Consider the following 22,812-nt stretch of genomic DNA (forward strand, 5'->3'; position numbering starts at 1 on the left):
CTAAAACCTGTTTAGACTCCAGAACAGAATTTCCCGCATATGTAAATCTTGTCTTACTCAACTGTTGTAAAGAGATACGGAAATGTAGAGTTGTAGACGAAATTTTTGAGTGCAAAGACTCTCAAACATGTTTGAGACTACTTGCACTCACATTTAAACACGCCAGTTCGCTAACGTTGTCAGTAGGTAGCCATTAAAGAGAACTGGAAGAATCATCACTGCATTAAGTGATGAAATTTTGCACGGAGGTATCGTCTGAAGTGCGTAGTCGGAGCTCAAGTATATAACCAGAAGTAGATGCCACTGCCGTTCCAAGGAACGTACGCGTATGACGTGTATAATAACACATTGAGCAATTATTAAACAATAGGCGTGTGCAAATTCAGTCGAAGTGGTAGCAATATACATCGTGTTTATAACTTCCATTGTGCTCCGGATAATTCCTCGCATTCCGTTATAATCAATCAAATTTCCTCTGAAATTCACGATGGAAACATGGTTGTTCGCAGTTCACGGAAGTGAAGTGCATTGCAAATCTGAAGCCACCATAGCAGCATATTAAATGAAGAGGTGTGCAATGGTAGTTCTCATCCATAGCCAAACCGCCTGATTCTTCCTTTGGCCAAAAGTTTTACCATATAAATAAGCATCCGTCTGAACAACCAAAATAATGATTAAAAAAAAAGGGGGGGAAAAAGATACCCACTAACAGAAAACCGGTAACCCTTCTTGGAAGTTCAGAGTGCCCAAATTGTGCGAAAACAGCAGCTTCAAATGGTTTGTCCACTTGTCTTATTCATCATCTTAGTACTTTTAATAGGAATCATCATTTGAAGTTCAAAAACTGCAGCTTATAGTAATAAGTTTTCAGATTCTTGATGGTTGCACTTTTATCAAAGAGCAACCAACCTTTCCCTTAGTTGGGGAAGAGGTTGGTCGTTTTTCAGAGTAGTGGGCACTCTTTCCTAACTTTCACTGAATTGTTATTCTATTAATATATTCTCTCTTACTTACGGTACATTCTTCCTCGTAAAACGAAATGCAATATTTATTGCCTCTGAATTAGTTTGTTAACTCATGATCTTTTTTTCTGATAAAGAAAATCTCATTCCCCACCTTCAGACCTTTCAATAAATCAACAGCCATATTATATCTAATGTTTGTTTGTGAATACAACATGATACTCTTTTTTTCCCCCTCTAGCTTCACATGTCTCCTCTTCCCTTCAACGAGATTCTCCCTACTACTCCAAATAACGAATATTTTACAGCGCTGCATTTAAAAACCTAATATGCAACACAAAGAGAGCTTTTTGTTACATAAAGAGAGCCTTCGTTTCACCGTCGAATACACACATTTAAACATCTCCTGTTTGGGCATTACTGAAGAACTGTGAAATCTCTCGGAATTAGACATTTTAATCCCTCACCAAAATAGAAAATAAAAGTAGAATAATGAAAATTCATAATAATAATAAAAAAAAAATCTACTTCAGCGTCTAATTGCAAATTCTCAATATGGACTGATTTAGTCACATTTTCTTGACACAAACGCACTCGACTAAAGCGTCCCTTCTGCTTTCTTAAATACGTAACCAAAACATTGTGAACTCACGGGATGGACCTTGGTACAGAGTCCAGTGAACGGATAAGACAATGTGTTTTGGCAATTGTGTATTAAAGAATACAATGGAGTATTGGTATCAAGATCTCAAGCGTCTACTCATGTTTATATTTAAGAATATGTTTAAACTATAAAGTGCACCTTATTAATTTATGTGTTGTTGTTGTTATTATTATTATTATAAAAATCTCCATGGAGTCAAAGACTCATCATGGGAGGTCCACTGTTATACACACAGTTTATCATACTGTGCCTTATCACTGTCTTTGCACACACCACACTCTCGGACAAAGCATTCCAATCACTCACCACTCTCCATGCAAAAAACCTGATCCTTACCCCCTTGCTCACGCCCTCCGTATACAGCTTCCAGGAATGACCTCTTGTTCTCCTGCTATCCTCACCCATTCTGTGCAAAACCTCTCCGACATTAATCTGGTAATAACCTCTTAACAGCTTATATATCTCAATCATATCCCCCTCCTCCTTCTATCCATCAATTTCTGCAAATTGCATTTTGTCAATCTGTCTTCATACTCTACATTCCAGAGACCAGAAACCACCTTAGTCAATCGCCTCTGAACTTTTTCCAATGCAATTTCATCTTTTTGAAAACCAGGTGACCAGATCTGTGCACAGTAATCCATATGTGGCCTGATCAAAGCCTTATACAAAGGAACCATAACATCCTTACTTCTACAAGTCAGTGTCCTCCGCATCATTTCCATTATTTGCTGTGTTGTCTTCACAATTTTAGTAACATGTCCCCGAAATTTTAGGTCCTTGTCTACAATCACTCCCAGATCTCTCATCTCCTCTACCTCTTCCAAGATATTTGCACCGATTGTGTACTTTACATCCCATCTCTGCTTCCCAAATTTCAAAACCTTACACTTTGAAACATTGAATTGACATCCCACTTATTTACCCATTCAGCCAGTGTATTCAAGTCCTCTTGCAAAACTACAGCATCCACACTTCTCCTGATAGCTCTCCCCAACTTTGCATCATCTGCAAACAACTGCACATCACCATTCAGACGTCTCCAGATATCATTTACATACAAATTAAACAGCAATGGACCCAAAACAGACCCTTGAAGTACACCACTAGTAACTTTCCTCTTCTGGGATATCGCTCCTCCTTAGACAACTCGCTGATACCTATCAGACAGCAAGTCTCCAATCCAGCGAACCAATCTACTGTTCAACCCCATCCGTTCCAATTTAATATTATGTTATTATGTATAAAACTGTCTTACGTGTATTTTTACTTTTATCTTGGTTTTATTAAAACTGCATTCGGCGAATCTATTAAGGCGAATCTATTAAGAATCTATTCCATACTCAGTATAGAACCCAGCAGGTTCTATACTGAGTATGTTTTATTTACCTTGCTCATTTCTTTAATCATCATTGATAATGTTCATAACATAATATTAGAAATCATAAAAATACTTATTAATAATAAGAACTGATGCATAAAATGCGATGTTTTAAATGTATATATCATAGTTAGAAAAAAAATGAGAAAAAAATATAGGCATGTGTCAGTATCTTATCGCCATCTAGCGTCACAAAAGTAAATTAATATATGGTATTAAAAATTCATGTGTTAATGAAATGTAATTGTTAGCGCGCGCGCACACACACACACACACACACACACACACACCAATGATCAATTTCTTTTAAAACTCCTAGTTACACTTTTGACAGAATAAGTAAAATTTACCCTGCCACTGCTTTTGTTGTTTGGAGTTAATCCGTATCTTTTCTTGTTTGTTATTTAGCTATTTTCCAGGTCATTTGTGGAAGTAAATGTAGTGTAATGTGACGATTAATTAGCTTCGGTGTTGAAAACCATAATCAAGCAATAGTAAGTAGTTTGTTTTAACATCTAAATGAATTATTATTATTATTATTATTATTATTATTAAATAAAATGATCTTTGCCAAGCACGGTTAAGTGAATTTATTTAACTGCTTGATAAGATTTCACTTACTGCAAAATGAATAGTTGCATGAGTGCAATATTACACGTAGACCTTTCCAAGTCAGAGGCGTAGCTGGGGGGGGGGGGGTTCTGCGCTCCGGGCGGCACCTTGAACCTTCGCAGTCTCGAGAACTCAGTTCCAAATATTATAATACTACTGCGAATTTTCCTCACAATTGCTGTAAGTGTTGCTAGCTGTGAGAGGAGTTTTTCTAAATAAAATTGATTAAGAATTACCTACATTACTATGAAATAGACTTTGCTAGTGTCATCGACGATTTTGCTAACAGAAAAGCAAGAAAAATAACATTTAGAATGTTGAAATTAAAGTTTTACTTCAAAAATAAACATAGTGTTTTAATTTATTTCCCTATACATCGTTTTGACTTTTTGGTGTGTATTGAGAGGGGCGGAAAACTCGGGGATCTCCTGGGCGACAAAAGCTACAACACTGTCCCAAGTGCATTTTTGTTGTTGTTGTTGTTGTTGTTAAAATTATTAATGATTTGCATATACTTTACTTGAGCAGTCTAATGAATTCCAGATAATCAGCACTAGTTGTCAGAAGGCTTTGTTATGATAACCGTGTAAATGGAACTAAAACGGACAGATTAATATTTTGAAAGGGGTTTTTTAAACTAGTTATTCTTCCTTAACGATATGAATATTCTTATTCGGTGAAGTTGGGAATCAATCTCGCCTTCCCCACTCTAAAGTATTTATTAAATTTTCAATTTTTTATTAATATGATTTACTTAATGACTTATTTCAAAATATAATTTTCACTTAATGACATTTATTTAAAAAATTTTAATTTCTGTTATAGTTGAACATACATTGATTTTTTGTTGTTAATTAACGCAAAATTTAGAAATTATTTTGCTCTTAGGGAAAGTTGTTTCTATCTCTACCTTCCACTGATGCAGGGTATGCATTCCCTTCCCCCCAAATACGCACTACCACTGATATACATATGACCCATTATGTAACATCCTCACACAATATGAATGCCGGCCAGACGGTAATAACTTGGTTCACAAAACCCAGACAGTATATCGATAAGCATGCGCCATGCTAGACGTACACGTATTTCACCTTGAGACTGGCGCCCTCTAGTGGCTAGTGAACTTTAGTGGAAGGCTGTGTTTTGTTAGACGATTTGTAAAAGTTGATTTTTTTTTCTTTAACCTCGTAGCAAGTTTAGGAGGCACCATTTTCAGGTAGGTTGTTCTTAATGAAAGGTAGCTAGCTGAGAGCTGTAGATCGTATTGCATGCACCAAATGCTGCGTAGTGCTTTTAGTTCTAAACTGTATGTTGGAGAAGGTAAAGGCGACGATGTAGTTGTACTTTATTGACTCTTGCACCATATTTAGCCCTGCGCATAGCACTTCGCGTCGTCGTGAGCGTTATTATTCGTCGTATTTCTCTCGCGGAAAGGCTAGTTAATGAATTTTATTTTAGTTCTGAGTTAATCTTCATGAGTTGAATTAAATGCACAGCGTAGCGGAAACGTAGAACTATGAAATGCGAAATATATGAGACATGCAATGGCCAGGCTAATAAGATAAGGAACGGTAACGTGTTAGAGACCGGTTCGTGTGCAATGGCGTCGGCATTTGAAATTTAACTTTTATCGGTGTTTGCTACCAAGATTTTTTTGTTTTTTTAGAATCATAATACCGATAATCGATTATGCTGTTAACCTAGTGGGAGGGCAATATTATCAATTATCTCCGCCTGCCCCAGGGAAAGGGGGATAGGTATTTCTAATAGTTTTTAAATTTGCTGTACAACCAGTCTCTGAAATTTGAAGATAAGAAACAAATTTCTCAATGCTTAATTGTATGCCAAAAAGTTACATAAAAAATTTGGAAAAACTTTAGCAAGGTGCGAGTTCGATTCGCTGTGAGCATAGACATTTGTGCTCGTCTTTAGATGAGAGATTAGTTCAATCACCGTGAAACTTTTACCTCCGAGGCTTGCAATGGCTTGAAGAAAATATTCCATGTTTGGTCTCTAGACGATTTCCGAATTATGTAAAATAAATAATAAAATTTACATTCCGCAACCAATCCACAGTACTAATGTACTACATGTTTACAACAGATTCCACGGGTGGAAATCGCATACACCCAAGTTGCTTATCCTTTTTCACGAAATGTACGAGTTATTTGTACACTTAAAATCATAACGAAAGAAATGAAGGGATGTATATAATTATGGTTTTGGATTTTTATCCATATGAAATTCATTGCACATTTTTATTGAGAAATGCTGCTGCAGACGATTATTTACTTGAACAAGAAAAAAAAAAGTTCTTATTTTAATATACGTACTAGATACTAAAGTTCGAACTGGGTATAGTAACTTGCCACTATATAAGGTGCCTCCATGGAGTCAAGACTCAGCGCGGGAATCGTCGTATGTTACACCCCCCCCTCTTCATTTCGATTGCACCACTCTTGCAATTATAACTTAATTTTATTTTCTTTTGTTTTGCAACTTTTAGTTTAAAATTCAAGAGCCCCTTATTTTGATATCCATTTAACTTATCTACGAGTATCTGATCTGCCTAGGTTTATACTAATATCAAAAGCTAAAATAGTAAATACACAATAAATACGGTTTACAGAGTATTTCGTTTGGTACCCAAGGCTAAACGTGAAATATGCGAATTTTAAGCTTGTGCGAAAATTTATAGGAATGTATGAAACAACTTTTGACTTTCATAGTTCTATGCCATATAACCAGTGGCTTTTACGTGTAGAATACTGGATACCGTGAATAATAATAATTATTATTATGGGCAACTCCAAGGAGTCCTTAGACTCATCGAGGGAGGCCCTAAACAACATGTCAAGAACAGCTATTCACCATCCACACAGTATCTGTCATACTTTGCCTTGAACTCATTCACAGTCATGGCACCCACAACAGACTCTGGCAGCTTATTCCATTCATTCACCACTCTCCAAGTAAAAAACCTAGTTTTAACACCCTTACTAACCGCACTCTTCCCCAGTTTCCATGGATAGCTCCTAGTCCTCCCACCACCAGTCCTGTTTTCAAAAATATCCTCTGAATTAATCTTATAGAAACTCTACAGTAATTTGAATGTCTCAATCATATCACCCCTTTTCTGCCTATCAACCAATGTCTGCAACCCAAAAATCTTCAACCTGTTCTCATAAGGTTCATTCCATAGACCTGTTATCATCTTGGTCACTCGCCTCTGGATCCTCTCAACCTCCTCCCCATCAAGAAGAAACCTAGGTGACCAGATTTGGACTCTACTCCTGAATAAACTACTCTGATATCTCTCCATCAACCACCCTCTTATCCATCTCACCAACCCTATAGGCAATATGTCTCGTCTATGGGCCACATTCACATCCAACTTTGTAACACTGGTCTAATGACAAGCTATTTTGTGCTAGGGAATCCCCCCCCTGCAGCTCCCACCATGAAAGGTTCTTATTACAAACCTATACTATATTCATACTGTGGATGGGCTAAGGATTTTTTATTAATTTTATATTTTTTGGGATTTTTTTATTTATTTTTTACATAGTCTGAAAACCTTGTTAGGTTTCCAGACTATGTAAAAAGAAAAAGTTAGGTTTGGTCTAGACACCAAACCTAACTTTTTCAAGCCACTTCAGATCTCCAGTGAGCTGGGAGATGGTATATGTGTTAGTATATCAGATCACAAGACTTCTATTCTTCTTGAATACACATGGCACATTAGCGTTGGTGTGGGCAGGAGGAGGAATCGCATTTTGCTTGAACAGTTGATGGTTGTAATCTTTGAGGGAAGGCAGAGTGATGGGGGGGAGGAACTGTTCCAGAGGGCAAAAGTAGATGGAATGAGAGGGGAGGCAGTGTGTTTAAAGAACTGTAAAAGGGTCTTGGTTAACAGTGGCTCTTGTTTTAATGATTTTGGAGGAATAATAGTGGCCAATTCAGCAGAGCATTGTCCATTCAAGTATCTGTAGAAGAGGCACGAGGCAGAAACTGAACGTCTGTGAGAGAGAGAGGGATCATTAATTAGCCAGATTGCCCTCTTCTAGATAGTCGAGCAATCTTAGAGAGAATATTTGTGCACCACCCCAAATATGGGAACAGTATTCCATGGCCGGGCGGGTTTTGGCCCTATACAGTTAAGCAGCTGTGAAAGTGTGACGTAGTGTCTTGTGCGAAAAAGTACAGTTTTTTTTCTTTTTTTTTGGCGGCTGCAAAAGCTATAGTTGAAATATGGTTGTGCTAGGAAAGATCTGCGGTATTATGTATACTGTTAAAATTGGATGCAGCGGTTATATTTCAACTGTTAAGTACTTCTAGACGTTTTGTGAATCTTGTCTGGCAATAAAGAGATATTTTAGCGATTTAGGAAGGACATCTCATAATAATGACAGAATTTTAATGTTACGTTTTTGTCTGATTACTAGAATAAGCGGATGGCAAGAAGCGAAGTTTTTTACAGTTGCTCCTTTAGGAATATTCCTTCGCTGAGGTTTAAGTAGCCAATCTCACACGAAAGCGGCAGGGATTTCCCTCCTGAAAACTGATTTTTACTCCCACAAAACAAACCGGCTGGAAAATGTGCGCAACTGACATAGTACACACGTGGCTCGGGTACCTCGTGATCTAAACCACAACCCTTTCTTTTCATCCGATTTTCCCCAAATCTCACTTTCCTAACAGCGAATGGATTTCCTCTGTAGATTAGATTTTAATCTCAATAGATTAGATTTTAGTATAACTCCAGCTAGCATTTCCAGTTCTACATAATCCAGTAGATGCCTATGTATTTGCCAAAGCTGATCTCCCAGAGATTTTCATCTCTGAAGATAACTATAACATTACCCCCTCCCCCATTGAAAACTTTGATCTCTTCCGCAATAGTAACTCTTCGAAGTATATTGATTAGTAATGCCTACAGTGCAACGAGCAATAAAACAATTTTTTTTATAATTTATTTTAATTTGGAATCAGTGGGGGGGGGCGGAATCAATGTAATTAGTTATGACCAGTGCTCGACAAATACGTTCGCCCTCTGGTGAGTCGCTTTTGCTAGCTGGCGAATAGTTTAATATTTAATAATTTAATTTCATAAAATTTTATTAAATAAATTAACTCTAAAAAAATGGCGATGCAGCACCACTGACTTGATGGAACTCCTATTGATATTTACATCTTATCGGGCCCGTTATGAAATTGGATAGCCTCAACTTGCTTTTCTCAGAAAGCAAAACTATGGAATATAGCGGATAAGAAGCATAAGTTCTCTTATAGAATATGTAGTTGTTGAAATGCGTTACAAGTTAATGAACAAATGAAATTTTTGTATTAGATCAAGTTCGTGATATTTTTATATTGGTCTGTTGTATGTTAATTATCATTTACCGACAGTACTGAAATACTTGGACAAATTTTAAGTGGTGTGAGTGATACCAACCTCCTTGATAAACGGAGGTCTGGTCTCTGACTAGGATTCTTAGATTGTCTAAACCCTGGCCAACCCAGTTGCTAATTATGCTAAAATGTTTTCGACCCTACATGAGTGGAACTGTTATGAATAAAAATAAAATTTGTCTTGATCTTAACATCAACGTAAAGAAAATGAAACCAATTGGTGCTATTTTACCTTGTTAATATGTTGTATTAATGTACCGTCCGCCGTTTTGAAAAACCTTGCTCTAGACAATTCAGACTACTACTGAACCGATTTTCTCTTATAGAGCAGTATTTGCATGGAACTCAGTATCGTTTTTGGCATTTAAAGAAGTGAGTCAAAGGCGAATAGCCATCGTAGTTGTTTGAAATCATTCGACCACCTTGAATACGTTATGGAAACTTAAAATTGATGTGTAAAATATATCTTATCCGCTTTGTCGAAATTTTTCCAGTAGAATTTCAAATATTTTGATGTGTGGCGCCTGTATTGCCGTTCACCTTCATTTTAATCTACCTTTAGGTTCCTAAGTATGTGTATAAAGTGCATATACACGCACAATACTAAATCATTTGAGTCGATAGGTGAAAGTGATGTAATGCTTTCGTGATAGCAGCAAATGGGTGGAGGGATTCCTGTTTGAGTAGTATCTTGATGCGTTTCAGTTTCCAAGTGTCCTGCGCTGGAGCATAAAGTAGATTTTAAAGGAGGTAAAAAAAAAAAAAAAAAAAAAAAAAAAAAATCGAAGGTGAACTGCAGTATAGGCGCCACACGTCAAAAATTGGTTTAATTATGCGGGTGTGCAAAAACTGTACGCAATAAAATCGTTGTCACTCTTGCCGTTTTCCACGAAACTCCCAAGGGAAAGCGATTCACCTTCGTGTAAATTAGAACGATTTCTATAAGGCAGATTTTCTCTAAATTTACGTTTGTAACCTGATCTCTTATTCACATCATTCCGTATTTATTACTAGGATTCGCAGAACAGATACAACTTTCTTCCATATATACTTTTCCAAATTAAAAAAAAAAAAAATGACTTGCACTTAAGTAGGCATTTAGAGTTAATCTGAAGCCCCCCCCGGGGGGATTCTCAATAGTGTATATAATCTTTCCGCTCAAGTTACCATTAAAAAAGACTCCAGTCTAAAAAGGTTTCAAGCTTGTAATGAAGTATTTTAGCTCGGTTTACATGTTATTTAACGACTAAGCAGAAGGCTTAATGGTTCGTGCTTTATTGTGCTAGGCTAACTTCACGAAACTTTTTTGTTACTCCCACCCAGTAAAGATTGTAACCCTATAGTACATTACTATGTTGGGTGTGCTAAGAATTTTTTTTTTCTTTCTTTTTTACCTGGTCTGAAAACCATGGAAGTTTTACAAGCTAGTAAGCGGGGTGGTCTCACACCGGGCGATGAAGTTCATCTATCACCTAAAGACAGCTACAAATATCCCCGTGCCTACGGCGGGATACGCTAATCACACAGCCAACTATGCTGGCATTACATTCACTGAATTTTTTAGCTTGTTTTTTATGCATAGAATTATTTTCCCACTTGTTTTCTCATATGGCTCCGTTTATCAAGCTACTTGGTAATGAGCTATTTCTCAGAATTATTTTGTGCTCTGTGCAAGAGGAGAAAATAGATATACCGTGCCTTCGGCGTTGTTGAAAAAATGACACGTCGCATACTTGGATTTGATTTCTCTCCAACTGTCAAGAACATTTTCTTGATCTTTTAAACTGAGAAATCCTGTTTCAGACAAGAATAGCAGGTTGCCGCCTTTCCCAGAAAAGAATTGAAATTTTATAGCGATTTTGTATATCTTCCTCAGTCACTTATAACAAGGCTTGCGTATTTTAAATTGGATTCGAATTGCAGAACGTTCCAAAGTAGCGGCGAGCATCTCATCACTAAACAAAGTATGCATTAACAATTCTTTATTAAATCTTTAAACTCAAAATAAGACCCACTGATAGTTGGCTAATGTTTAGTTTCTATTGGGGATTCCGTTATTTTCAGATAATTCCAACTAATTTTAAAACAGATAAAAATACTATTAATGAGCGGTAGATGGCGCGGTGTGTGATGATGTACTGTAAACTGTTGTATGCGAAGGTTTCTGTGGTTTATCAGTTCATAAGAAAGATTCCGGTAATTGGACCACGTGTTTATTACGATAAAGAACAATAAAAAAAAAAAATTCAATTTAATGAACAGTTAGACAACTGCGTAGAATGAACTATTTTGAGTAATTTCTCATTTCGTGTTTTAACTTTTAGTTACCTTTGACCCCTGAAGATGTAAGTCATACGACTTACGAAACTTGTCGGGTTGTTTTTTTTTATTTTATTTTTTATTGTTATTTATCGTAATAAATATGTGGTCCAATTACCGGAATCTTTCTTATACTGTAAACTGTTGGTTTTGTGTGGCATGATGTAGTGCTCTCCCACGATGACGCATGCACGTGATATTTATTTTCATCAAATTTGTCCTTTTTATTATTAGTAGTATTGTATAATTAATATACAAGCCATAAAAAATTCGTTAATAAATGTTGATTTTAAATTACGTTTTCCCATTGTATAAATTTGAGTGATTTTTAATATTCGAATTTTCAATTGGATCTCTAGAATCTAGTTAAAATTCCGATAGAAGTGGGAGGGAAAAAAGAATTGATAATCTGAAGGTACGAATACTCCTTCGACCCACCTTCAGCTGCACATTATTAAACAAAATGTCAGTTCTCAATAAGAATGCATCAGCGTTACAGACAAAAGAAATGAGAATAAAATAAATAAGCCTGTTTTTACAAGGATTGACCAACTCGACGTGTAATCCTAAAAAGCGGTGTATATCGTGTCTTCTACTAATTACTTCAAATTACTACTAGTATAAACCAGCTGTTATTAGTGGTGGATGCAGTTACAAACGTGCCTTATGTTTCATTTTCAAGTTGTTGTTGTTGTTTTCAACTAGAAACATCTAAATATTATCGAATTTTTAAATTGATTTTTTTTAAAACATATAATGTATAATGAATTTTTTATTTTAAAAAATCCTGTATCGATCTAATATTACCACATTATTCTTTAGATGTCAAATATCATCGGCAAACAATTCAAAATGGGAATCCTGGTTTACTAAAGGTTGAAATCCGATGTTTTAAAGTAAAAATGAATTTCTCACACGTTTTTCATGATTTTATATATTTTGAGAAAACTTGAGGACGAATGCCATGATAATTCCACATAATTCTTTTGTTTTTTACAAGGTTCAAAGTTTGGCCGCATAAATTTATAGTATATTATCCTTTAACATAAATATGAAATAAGTATTTTATTTTATTTTAAAATGGCCTTGTTTCATTTAAAGCTGCCTAATTTCGCGGACTTCGTCTCTACGAGTGTAGAAGCTGTGCCAACCTTTTAATAGCATGTTATTGGTTCGACCACCCATCCTCTGGATAGTGTGCGAGAGGTAATCGGCGGGGAATAGACGGAGAGGGGGGAAGAAGCTGTCGATTGGGTCGATATACACGTGCCAGTTTGCACAGCGACTCCAACACCCACGCGGTACTGTGCCGAGAAGAGCTGGAAAAATCGATGCCTAAGTCTCTCCTCTGACTCGCACATTATCTGAAACCAGACAGTCGGATCTTATTTGCCGCAAGCTCCCAAATTATTCCAAAACTTGTAAACATCTGTGTATATAAATATTTAGAAAACTTGTTTAGTTTGGTGTAGGAATCGTAATTTACCGCTTTAACAGACTAATTGATATGGGATGATGCGTATACATGACAATAACAATGTGACGCGACTTTAAATGGATGTTTGTTTACCAGGAGGAGAAATCTTTTGAACTCATGAGGATGTTGAATTCCTACAATTAACTTAATCCAAATAAATGTCGCTGTTTATACTCCATGTTATTATTCCTGTTGTACAAATCTGATGTACAAATCACGGTCGGTCGAAGAATATTCTTATTTATTGTCTTTTGTTTGTAGGTACATCACCATGGCAGGATCTAGTCGACCAACAGGAGGCGATGCTGGTGACATGAAAACATTTGGATTTGGCTGGAAAGCACTAAGGAAATTTCCTTCGGTGAGAAAATATCTTTCACGTGTATGTGCGTGTGAGTGAGATTAACTTGGTCTCAGTTCCTATTGGAATTCCTTTTTTGGTATACGAGGCGTTGCGTAAAATGTTGCAAGACTAAGTAAATATTTACTGACCTAAACTTATCAGCGAATGGTTAGGAAGATAATTGAAAATATTTCATACGAAGGCCGGTTTAATGTTTTATTGCAATCCCTTTTTATTAAAAAGGACTTGCAATCTGTACATAATTAAATACAAAATCGTTAGGGTTTGGTGAAAAAAAGTCTGACACGAGTGACTAGGATATTTTTTTTTTTTTTTCCTTACGATGCTAGCTGCGAGTTCGCAACGTCCTCTCCTATTGCATTACATAAGAATCAATCCTTCCTGGTTAGTTCAGTCAGAATTCGGTCAATAGTTCGTTAGTCGCGATTAATAGCTTTGGTAATCAGGTCTTCTTCAGAAGGTATATGAATCATCCCTAAAATAGTACCTTTTTTTTTTTTTAATGTTTGAATACTCTGTCACAAACCTTAAGATTTCCACCCTCTGTTACATAATTTTAAAATCCATTAAATATGGTTTTCCTTTTAAAATTTGCATTTAAACGTTTGTTTTTGTAATTACATTTATTGCAGATGTCCATATTACCATATTTAATAACTGAATTCTCTGTATACACAACTGAAGCAGGCAAAATAGCTGTAATTATAATACTGTATACATTAGTTGTCCAATGATAATTTGTTCAATATCATATTCCAAATATGCTAACTGCATTGTACACTTCAAGGATTTAGGCCTCTGATGGCCTGTTTTTTTTTTCTTGATGGAAAAAGAACCGATTTATAATGAATTTGGTTGGGTAGGTCTTTCTTTTTGCTCATTTGACATGTTCCATTCAACAGTATTCATGTTTCTTTATTATTGGTTTCTATTTGAATTCTTTCAGTATTTCTTTTGTGATCAAATAAGGTATATTTTGCAGTTTACTTAAATTTCATTTTAGCTGCTATTAATTTTTGCTTATCTGTCTTGTTTTAGTGTTTTTAACTTTTAAAGGCAGTGTTGGTAAAGCTAGTGTATTGTAAGCATTGTTGATTTCTGTTTTTGTACCAGGTTAGGTTTAAGCACAGAATTTATTACACCTGTTGTTGTTTTTAGGTATTCTGTAATTTTCATATTTATCCGTTTCACGTGAAATCATACATCCTTAATATGTAAAAGAATTAATGGGCTCTAAAATTGTTATGTATTACTCTTTTACTTCCAGTTAAATTTTGACCCTTTTTTTTTTTTTTAGATTGAGAATAGATTTCTGTAGCTAATCTTCAAAATCCATGTTTATCACCGAGTCATCAGCAAAAAAAGAAATGTTTTGAAATATACATTAGAGAATAGATTAATACCATGATGGATTTTATATTCCATTTTATTACTATTTCAATTAAATAAGCATTAACTAGAGTTGCAGATAGGAACATTCCTAACTCCTTGGTTTATTTCTCTTTATAATCTTTGTAGGCATATAATAGCTCTTAGAATGCTATTTAGTATTTCTTTCTTGTAATATATTAAATGAAATGTTTTTCAGAATACAAATATGATGCGTTTCTAAATGACTCTTTTTTTGTATTGTGAAATTTAAATGGAAAGCTGGATCTCTACATGAACATCCTTTTCTAAAACCATTCTGTGCTTTCAGAATAGTCTTCACTTTTTTTTTCTTTTATTTAATATTCTGCTATACATTTTGTAATAGGAATTCAGAATGCTTATGACTAAAATTTGTAGGGTTGTCTTGACCTTTTTTATGAATAGGAATTAGTATTGGTCCTCTCCATTCCTTTAGTGATTTTCTTGTTAAATATTTAAAAATGGTCTTTCTAAATCTTATTTCTGCTTATTTTTATAATTCTGAGCTTAATTTATCTTCTCTGGGTGGTTTTTTCATTTTTTGTTTCTTTTGTAATCAATTTCTAATTTCTTTGTTGTTATAATCTTTATCATTTTAGCTGTTCGCCAGATGCTTTTGTATTTAGCAGCTCATAATTCTGAATAAATATTTAGAAATTTGGTGTTTTTAGTTCACTGCTTGTATTTACTCTTTCTCTGATATCTATCTGAACAGAGATGCTTCAGGATTTTATGTGCATTGGATCTTATTGTTCTAAGTCAGAAACACATCTGTTCCAGGATTCTTTTTCTGATTTCTCTTTTAGCTATGTTTCTTATTCTTTGATATTTTATTTCATCTTAACCATTTGTAATATTTTGTTTACTTTCATCATCCCATATTTTTATGTTATACTTGTGTTCCTTTTTTTTTTCTTTTGTATTTTATCTAAGCATTGGTTAATTCTTTGCTAATATAGCCACTGTATATTTGTATTGTTTGATAATCTGGCTTTATAATTCCTTTATTTGCTTCATTAATTGTAGACATTTGGGTGATTAATTTTATCTTATGAAATAATCAGTGATTATTTCATAGCCTCTAAATTATATACAGTCATACCCCGACTTACGCGAATCCGGAGTTACGTGGTTTCTTATATGTAGGTATTTCCGTCCCGCTTCACCACTAGTCATATCTTTCCGGAGCCAGCTGCATTTGCCAGTGTTGCACATGCTGTGAACAAGCACTGACATGTTTTGTGCAGTCTCCATTCATACACAATTTTTATAGTCTACAATCCTTGTGATTGTTTAATGTTATGTTAGAGATGAAAATTTTATCACATAAAAAAAAATGTCATCCAAAGGAAGCAAGTCCGATTCTTCTACAGCTAGCAAGAAAAGAAAAACATTGACTTTGGAAACAAAACTCAATATTATTAAGGATTTTGAAGGTGGAATGAAAATTTGTGAGCTAGTAAATAAGTTCGATCCACAGTAAGAACAATCATAAAAGAAAGGTTTACAGATTTTGGAGAACATAGATTCTAACAAGGAACGAATTGTAGCCACAAGGTAAGGAATAAAAAAAAATCATTAGCTTGTTGCTATGAAGAAATTTTGCATTACAAGAAAAAGACATTATGCCGTCAGATGAATCTATTAGGTTTTATGAAACCATTGACATCGAAATAACTTTCTTTTTTTTTTATGTACGAAAAACTACAATTATGATTATATTTCTTAAAAAATATAGGTGTTTTTGTAAACCTTTGGTCCCAATTTACTAATATTTTTTATGTTTGTATATATAAATTACATGCAAAATTATACCCCGAGTTATGTGAATTCGACTTACGCGCTCTTTGTTGGTCCCATCTACCACGTAACTTCAGAGTATGACTGTATTTAGTTTAATTCTTTATCCAAGTGTAAGCAAACAAAGTGCACCTGAGGTATCTTCAGGACTGAGGCAACTTGTGGCAAAGGCGAACAAACTTCACATCACTTGCCTTAGTATCCCATAATGCAAAGCACATCTCCTTGTGGACATGTATAATGCTATGCATTATGGAAAGGGTCACTATCCAGACCGGTTTCGACCTTTATTGAGGTCTCTTCAGTGGGAGCCAGACCCAGAGGCGATACCAAGGCAATGCAGAAGTCATATTTTACCTATGAGTTGCCAAAAGGTATCACACCTTATTAATAAATTACTCTGGATTAGAGAACGATGTAGGAAGTTTTTTACACTTGGTTAGACTATGAATTATATATTTAGTTTAATCGAACTTTGTTTGCTTACACTTGGATACAGGATTAAACTAAATATATAATTGATAGTCTAACCAAGTAAAAAAAAAAAACTTCCAGCATCGTTCTTCACAGCCTCTGTGTCTATAATATCTAAAGAATTTTTTTTTCATTTAAAATAAAATTGATTCCAGCTTTGAAGAAATATATATTTTTTTTTAATGAATACTTCTGATTTATAGTACATTATAAAAATTCTTTGTAGTCAGACAGTAATACTTCATAAAAGTAAATTAAAATGCATTTTGAAATGTGATTTTTCACATTTCATTTTCTTTTACTAAAAGGTTTAACCTCAATGAGCTGCTCTGTGGAGAAGAAAAAAAGATTGGGGTTATTGAATATCTACATTCTTAAATATTTGGACTTAGATAAATTGCATGAAGTTTTGAACTTTTTACAAAGAATTATACAACCATGTTTGATCATAAATGCTATTTGTGTGAATATGGCATTGCTTATTTTTTTTAAATTTGTTTTTTGTACATAACATGTTTTTTATTATATATTATTGCCTTGGGTGTGTTTCGTCACCATCACTGCCAGGGTGCAATTGCACTGTTTAAATTCAGCATTTTGTTAGATGGATATAAGTAGGTATAAATGACATTTTAAGTCAGTTTGGCATTTTACCATTGTTTGTGCATTAACAAAAGAAGCTGTTACCTCACACTTTGTGCCACATGAGATGTATTCACATTGACTGCAATTTAAAAGAAGGAAAAGTATTTGGATGTTAGATATAAAAGTTCTGTGGCTAAATCAACTTCTCTTATTGTCATACCTGATATTTTATAAGGACCAATGTAATAAGCCCACAAATATCCACTAGTTTTAAGGTGCAGAGAATTTGTGCTTTGAAAAAAAAAAAAAAACTTGCACCCTAGGTGTGAAGAGTGAAACCAAACAGTCTGATAGTGGCAAAATGAAAATTTATAGCACTGTGTTCCCCTCCCTCACCTCATCTCTGTTTATACCAGTCCAAAATAGTTTCAGGAAACTTGCATTGTGTCCAAATCAGTCATGCTTTCTGGTCTTTTGCCAAAACTATGGCTGTAACTTTTGTCCAACTATGCTTCCACCATCTTTTGCACTTGGGTGGGTTCCATTGCATCATTACCCACAGAAAAACCCAGTCTCTCCTCTTTTTTTACTTCTCTAATTTTTGCATAGATCATCTTGATAAATACCCTACTACCATTTCAGACATACAATATCTAGTGTCTCACTTTGTTTTTTATTCCAGAAAGATCGGAAGAATCTTGTCCATGCTAAAGAACAAAAAGTCTTCTGAGTGCAGTGAAGACTTATACTCCAGAATTAACTCCTGTTCTGACACCCCCCTTTTTTAATTCTGTTGTATTCCAGTGGTGTTTTTCTTGTTGAGAGGCTTATACGCTGGTTAGACATAATAACTAATATTTAAGGAATTGACAGCGTATACTGGAAATATAGATTAAATAAACTTTAATATACACTTTCCGATATTTCGGCGAACGTTACGTTGCCATCTTCTTGGGAACTTACTAAAAAGACACGTGCACACAAGTACTAATACAACAAATGAGACTGAGGCTAGGACGCTAGCGTTTTCCTAAAGTCCTGATGGTGCCCCCTGGCGGGCTATATTGGTAGTTCTTGGCCTTTGGGCTGAAGTTCTTTTGATAAAAGTTTCCCAAATTTGGGGCAGTTTCATGCATCCAAATTTGTTGAGGTTTGGCATGTTCCTAAGGGCCGAGGCTGATTCCATGAATAGTCTTTCATACTTGAACTTGCTGCGGTGTATTACTGTGGCTTTCTTCCATCTTATTCTGTGGCGAGTATCCAGAGCGTGGTCTGCAAGCCCAGAGTGGCTGTACTGGTGAAATCGGATGTAATCCTTGTATTCTGATATTTGCTGTCCTGCCTGTTTGGCCAAAGTAGGACAGTTTACAGCTGCAAGGGACCTGGTATACACCAGGTAGGTCTAGGGGAAGTGGTTGGTCTTTGGTGGAGCGGATAAGGGATGCCAGTTTTCTATGTGGTCTGTAACAAGTGGTCAAGTCATGTTTTTTTAAGATTTTATTGATTTTTTCTGAGGTGCCTCTGATGTAGGGAATAGTGATGGATTTAGAGTAATCTTTTTTGTGAGGGGGAGGGGGTGGTGGGTTGTGGATAACTGGGTTAAGTATTTTTTGGATTTTTTGGAGGGGGTAGCCGTTGGCTGAGAAAGTGTCACGGATGTGATTTAGTTCAGAGGTTAGGGCTTGATCATTAGAACAGATTATTTTTGCCCTGTTGAATAATGTTTTAATAACTCCATATTGTTGTGAGGGGGGGGGGGATTGTTGGTGAATGTATCTGCCTGTATGGGTGGGTTTTCTATAAACTGAGAAAACCAAGGTTCCATCAGGTTGGCGGGTGACTAATGTGTCCAGGAAGGGGAGGTTATTGTTTTCCTCTTTTTCCAGGGTGAATTTGATTCTAGGGTGTTGGTTGTTCAAGTGTGTTAGGAAGGAAAGGAGTGAATCCGGGCCATGTGGCCAAATAGCGAAAACATCATCAACATAGCGAAGCCATATGGTAGGTTTTTGTGGGGCTGAGTTTAAGGCTTTCTCTTCAAACATCTCCATGAAAAAGTTGGCCAAGGGTGGGGAAAGTGGTGAACCCATGGCTGTCCCCTCTATCTGTTTGTAGAATTTTTCCTGCCAAACGAAATAGCCTGAGTTCATTGTAAACTGAAATAGGGCTGAGATATCGGGAGGAAATTTAGCTTGGATTAGCTCTAAGGTTTCTTTGAGAGGGACATTCGTGAATAGGGAGGAGACATCAAAACTGACCATTATGTCATTGTGTTGGAGTGTAAGGTTTTCTATACTGGCTTTGAAGTGGGCTGAGTTTTTTATGTGTGATGGTGTATTGCCAGTATAGTGTGAGAGCGCTTTGGCTAAATGCTTGGCTAGTTTGTAAGTGGGGGAATCAATGCCATCCACTATGGGACGTAATGGCACATTTTCTTTGTGTATTTTTGGGAGCCCATATATGCGGGGGGGTCTAGAGTTATAGGGTTTTAGTCTGTTGGTAATCTCCACAGGCCAAGAAGTGACCTTCTTAAGGAGCCTATGGAGTTTTCTAATTTGTGAGCTGGTGGGATTGTAATCAATGGGGAGGTAAGTGGAGCGATCTAATAATAAAGCCTTGAGCTTACCTGTGTAGTCTTTGAGATTGAGTACCACAGTGGCGTTCCCCTTATCCGCTTTGGTGATCACTATTTTTTTTTTTGTTTCTCTTCAATTCTTGTAGTGCCTTGTATTCACTAATGGATATGTTGGATTTTGGAGGTTTTGCTTTATTGAGAACACAGGCTACATCCAATCTAATGTCGTTGGCGATGTGGGTTGGAAGTTGGCGGATCCCGCATTCAATTTGAATCATTAATTCCTCGGCCGGTAATTTCCTAGGAGATTACCGAAAAAGATTACTCTAAATCCATCACTATTCCCTACATCAGAGGCACCTCAGAAAAAATCAATAAAATCTTAAAAAAACATGACTTGACCACTTGTTACAGACCACATAGAAAACTGGCATCCCTTATCCGCTCCACCAAAGACCAACCACTTCCCCTAGACCTACCTGGTGTATACCAGGTCCCTTGCAGCTGTAAACTGTCCTACTTTGGCCAAACAGGCAGGACAGCAAATATCAGAATCTCAGAACACAAGGATTACATCCGATTTCACCAGTACAGCCACTCTGGGCTTGCAGACCACGCTCTGGATACTCGCCACAGAATAAGATGGAAGAAAGCCACAGTAATACACCGCAGCAAGTTCAAGTATGAAAGACTATTCATGGAATCAGCCTCGGCCCTTAGGAACATGCCAAACCTCAACAAATTTGGATGCATGAAACTGCCCCAAATTTGGGAAACTTTTATCAAAAGAACTTCAGCCCAAAGGCCAAGAACTACCAATATAGCCCGCCAGGGGGCACCATCAGGACTTTAGGAAAACGCTAGCGTCCTAGCCTCAGTCTCATTTGTTGTATTAGTACTTGTGTGCACGTGTCTTTTTAGTAAGTTCCCAAGAAGATGGCAACGTAACGTTCGCCGAAATATCTGAAAGTGCATATTAAAGTTTATTTAATCTATATTTCCAGTATACACTGTCAATTCCTTAAATATTAGTTACCAGTGGTGTTTGTCTTGCATCCTGGAAATTATCCCATATGCAACCCTTTCCAAAGAAGGGTGAAAATCATTGCAATCTAATTGTCATCCAGTTTGACTCACTAGAGTTCTTCTTAAATTAATGAAAACCAAAAAATAAAAAATCACCTGCTAAGCAACTTGGAATCATCTCGAATGATGAACAGTTGCCGTTATGGACTTAACCCTATTGATCAACAGAGCTTCTTGCTTACATTACCCACCTTAGGACATATGGAAAGTTTTGGGGAACCTGAAGTGACTGCTCTTGCTATGAAGAAATTTATTAAATAGGCCTTTGTGCTAAATTCAAGCAAAATTTCTATCATATAGTCTAACTTCTATACCTAGGTTGCTAGCTTTCTGTCGGAATGCATATGTGTCATGATTTTTAGAAGTATGGTGTTATGTGCATTAGTACTGTAGATAAGCACCATGGAATTACATAAAACTGCACAAAATGTAATTTGTCATTCATTGTTAATCTTAAGGTATAAGCAAAACTGGAGATAATACTCAAAAGAAGAATATCTTCAATCTAAAAGTTAGTAAATATAAAGCATCAATTTCTCATCTTTTTGCCATCCTTATCTTATAATCCTATAGCAAACAGATGCTGTTTGAGGGAAAGATCAAAAATAGTGTTATCTGTTGATAATCTTCTTGAACTGTTGAAGATTTCTAGGCCTTTAGAAATGCTTCATGACTGAGACTGTTCCACAAAATTGAGGTGGAAGGAATGAAAGATGACTGGGAGAAGCTGGTTTGGTGAGTATGCATAATGGATGCTAGTTCTACTGAACAATGACCATGGAAATATCTGTATAAGACAGTGCAGAAACTGATCTTCTATAAGAAAGTGGCTGAAGAGTCTGTAAGAGGTATCATTTATCAACCAGATGCCCTTTTCTGATCAGAATCAAGAATTTTTAAGTAGTCTTAGGTGCACCACCCATACATGAGAGCAGTGTTCCAATGTTGGTTAGAATTGGGATTTATACAGAGTAAATAACTGTTTGACAGAGAAGTAACGTAATTAATTTTAGAATAAGATTATACTGGTTTTTTTTGTTTTTTTTTAAAAATAAATTTAATGATAAATTATGCCAACAAGTTTCACCAACTGGGCTGTTTGGCTTCTTCAGGGTATACAAATGGTAAAGACAACTAAGTCACTAGGACACATAACAAATACATAAAATATAACAAAATTAGAAAGATGCATAACATCATACTCGGAAACTCGACAGCTATCCTCAACACCAAACACTACACAGCTACGATCAGAGAGTTACTCTCAGATACATCAGTTTATTGGATATTAGACTCAGACCCTACATGGAAAAACCACGAGGCCACTAATAATTTATTATGTAATATGAATAGTTGGTCTATAGATCTACAACAGAGATTGAAGTCATTGCACCCAGTGAGACCGAGATTATACGGTTCTAAAGTTCACAGAAGTGGAGTCCCTCTATGCACCATAGTAGATGGAAGAAATTTTCCAACCTACCTATTGTCTCTAAACACCTTGCCCATCTTCTAAAGGGTCATATTTGAAACTCTGATACTTACATAAAGAATTCAAAGCACTTCATTACTAAATTGAAAAAAAAATCTCCTTTTTGAAACAGATATTCTTGCCAGCCTGGACGTGGTATCTTTATTCACCAAAATCCCAGTAGAAGAAGTTATCAACATTTTATACAATCTGTATCCTC

At 35.8% G+C, this 22,812-nt stretch overlaps 1 protein-coding gene across 2 annotated transcripts in view; it reads left to right on the plus strand.

Moving 5' to 3' along the window:
• The first annotated feature begins 3,439 nt into the window (after positions 1–3,439).
• LOC150100310 (cytochrome c oxidase associated subunit FA4L3-like) overlaps positions 3,440–22,812 on the plus strand; it is a 43,297-nt gene continuing 23,924 nt past the window's right edge. Inside the window, exons 1-2 of one of the 2 annotated variants that reach the window (XM_090402498.1) lie at positions 3,440–3,501; positions 13,092–13,191. In XM_090402498.1, the coding sequence (XP_090258624.1) occupies positions 13,102–13,191 (90 nt within the window). In that variant the 5' untranslated portion in view covers positions 3,440–3,501; positions 13,092–13,101. Of the gene's footprint in view, positions 3,502–4,718; positions 4,839–13,091; positions 13,192–22,812 lie in introns of those variants that run through there. The other variant, XM_090402497.1, reaches the window with a different exon arrangement.

This window comes from Typopeltis vanoorti, chromosome 13 (assembly GCF_054136105.1).
Source record: "Typopeltis vanoorti isolate ZY-2024b chromosome 13, IOZ_Tvanoo_1.0, whole genome shotgun sequence".
Taxonomy (NCBI): domain Eukaryota; kingdom Metazoa; phylum Arthropoda; class Arachnida; order Uropygi; family Thelyphonidae; genus Typopeltis; species Typopeltis vanoorti.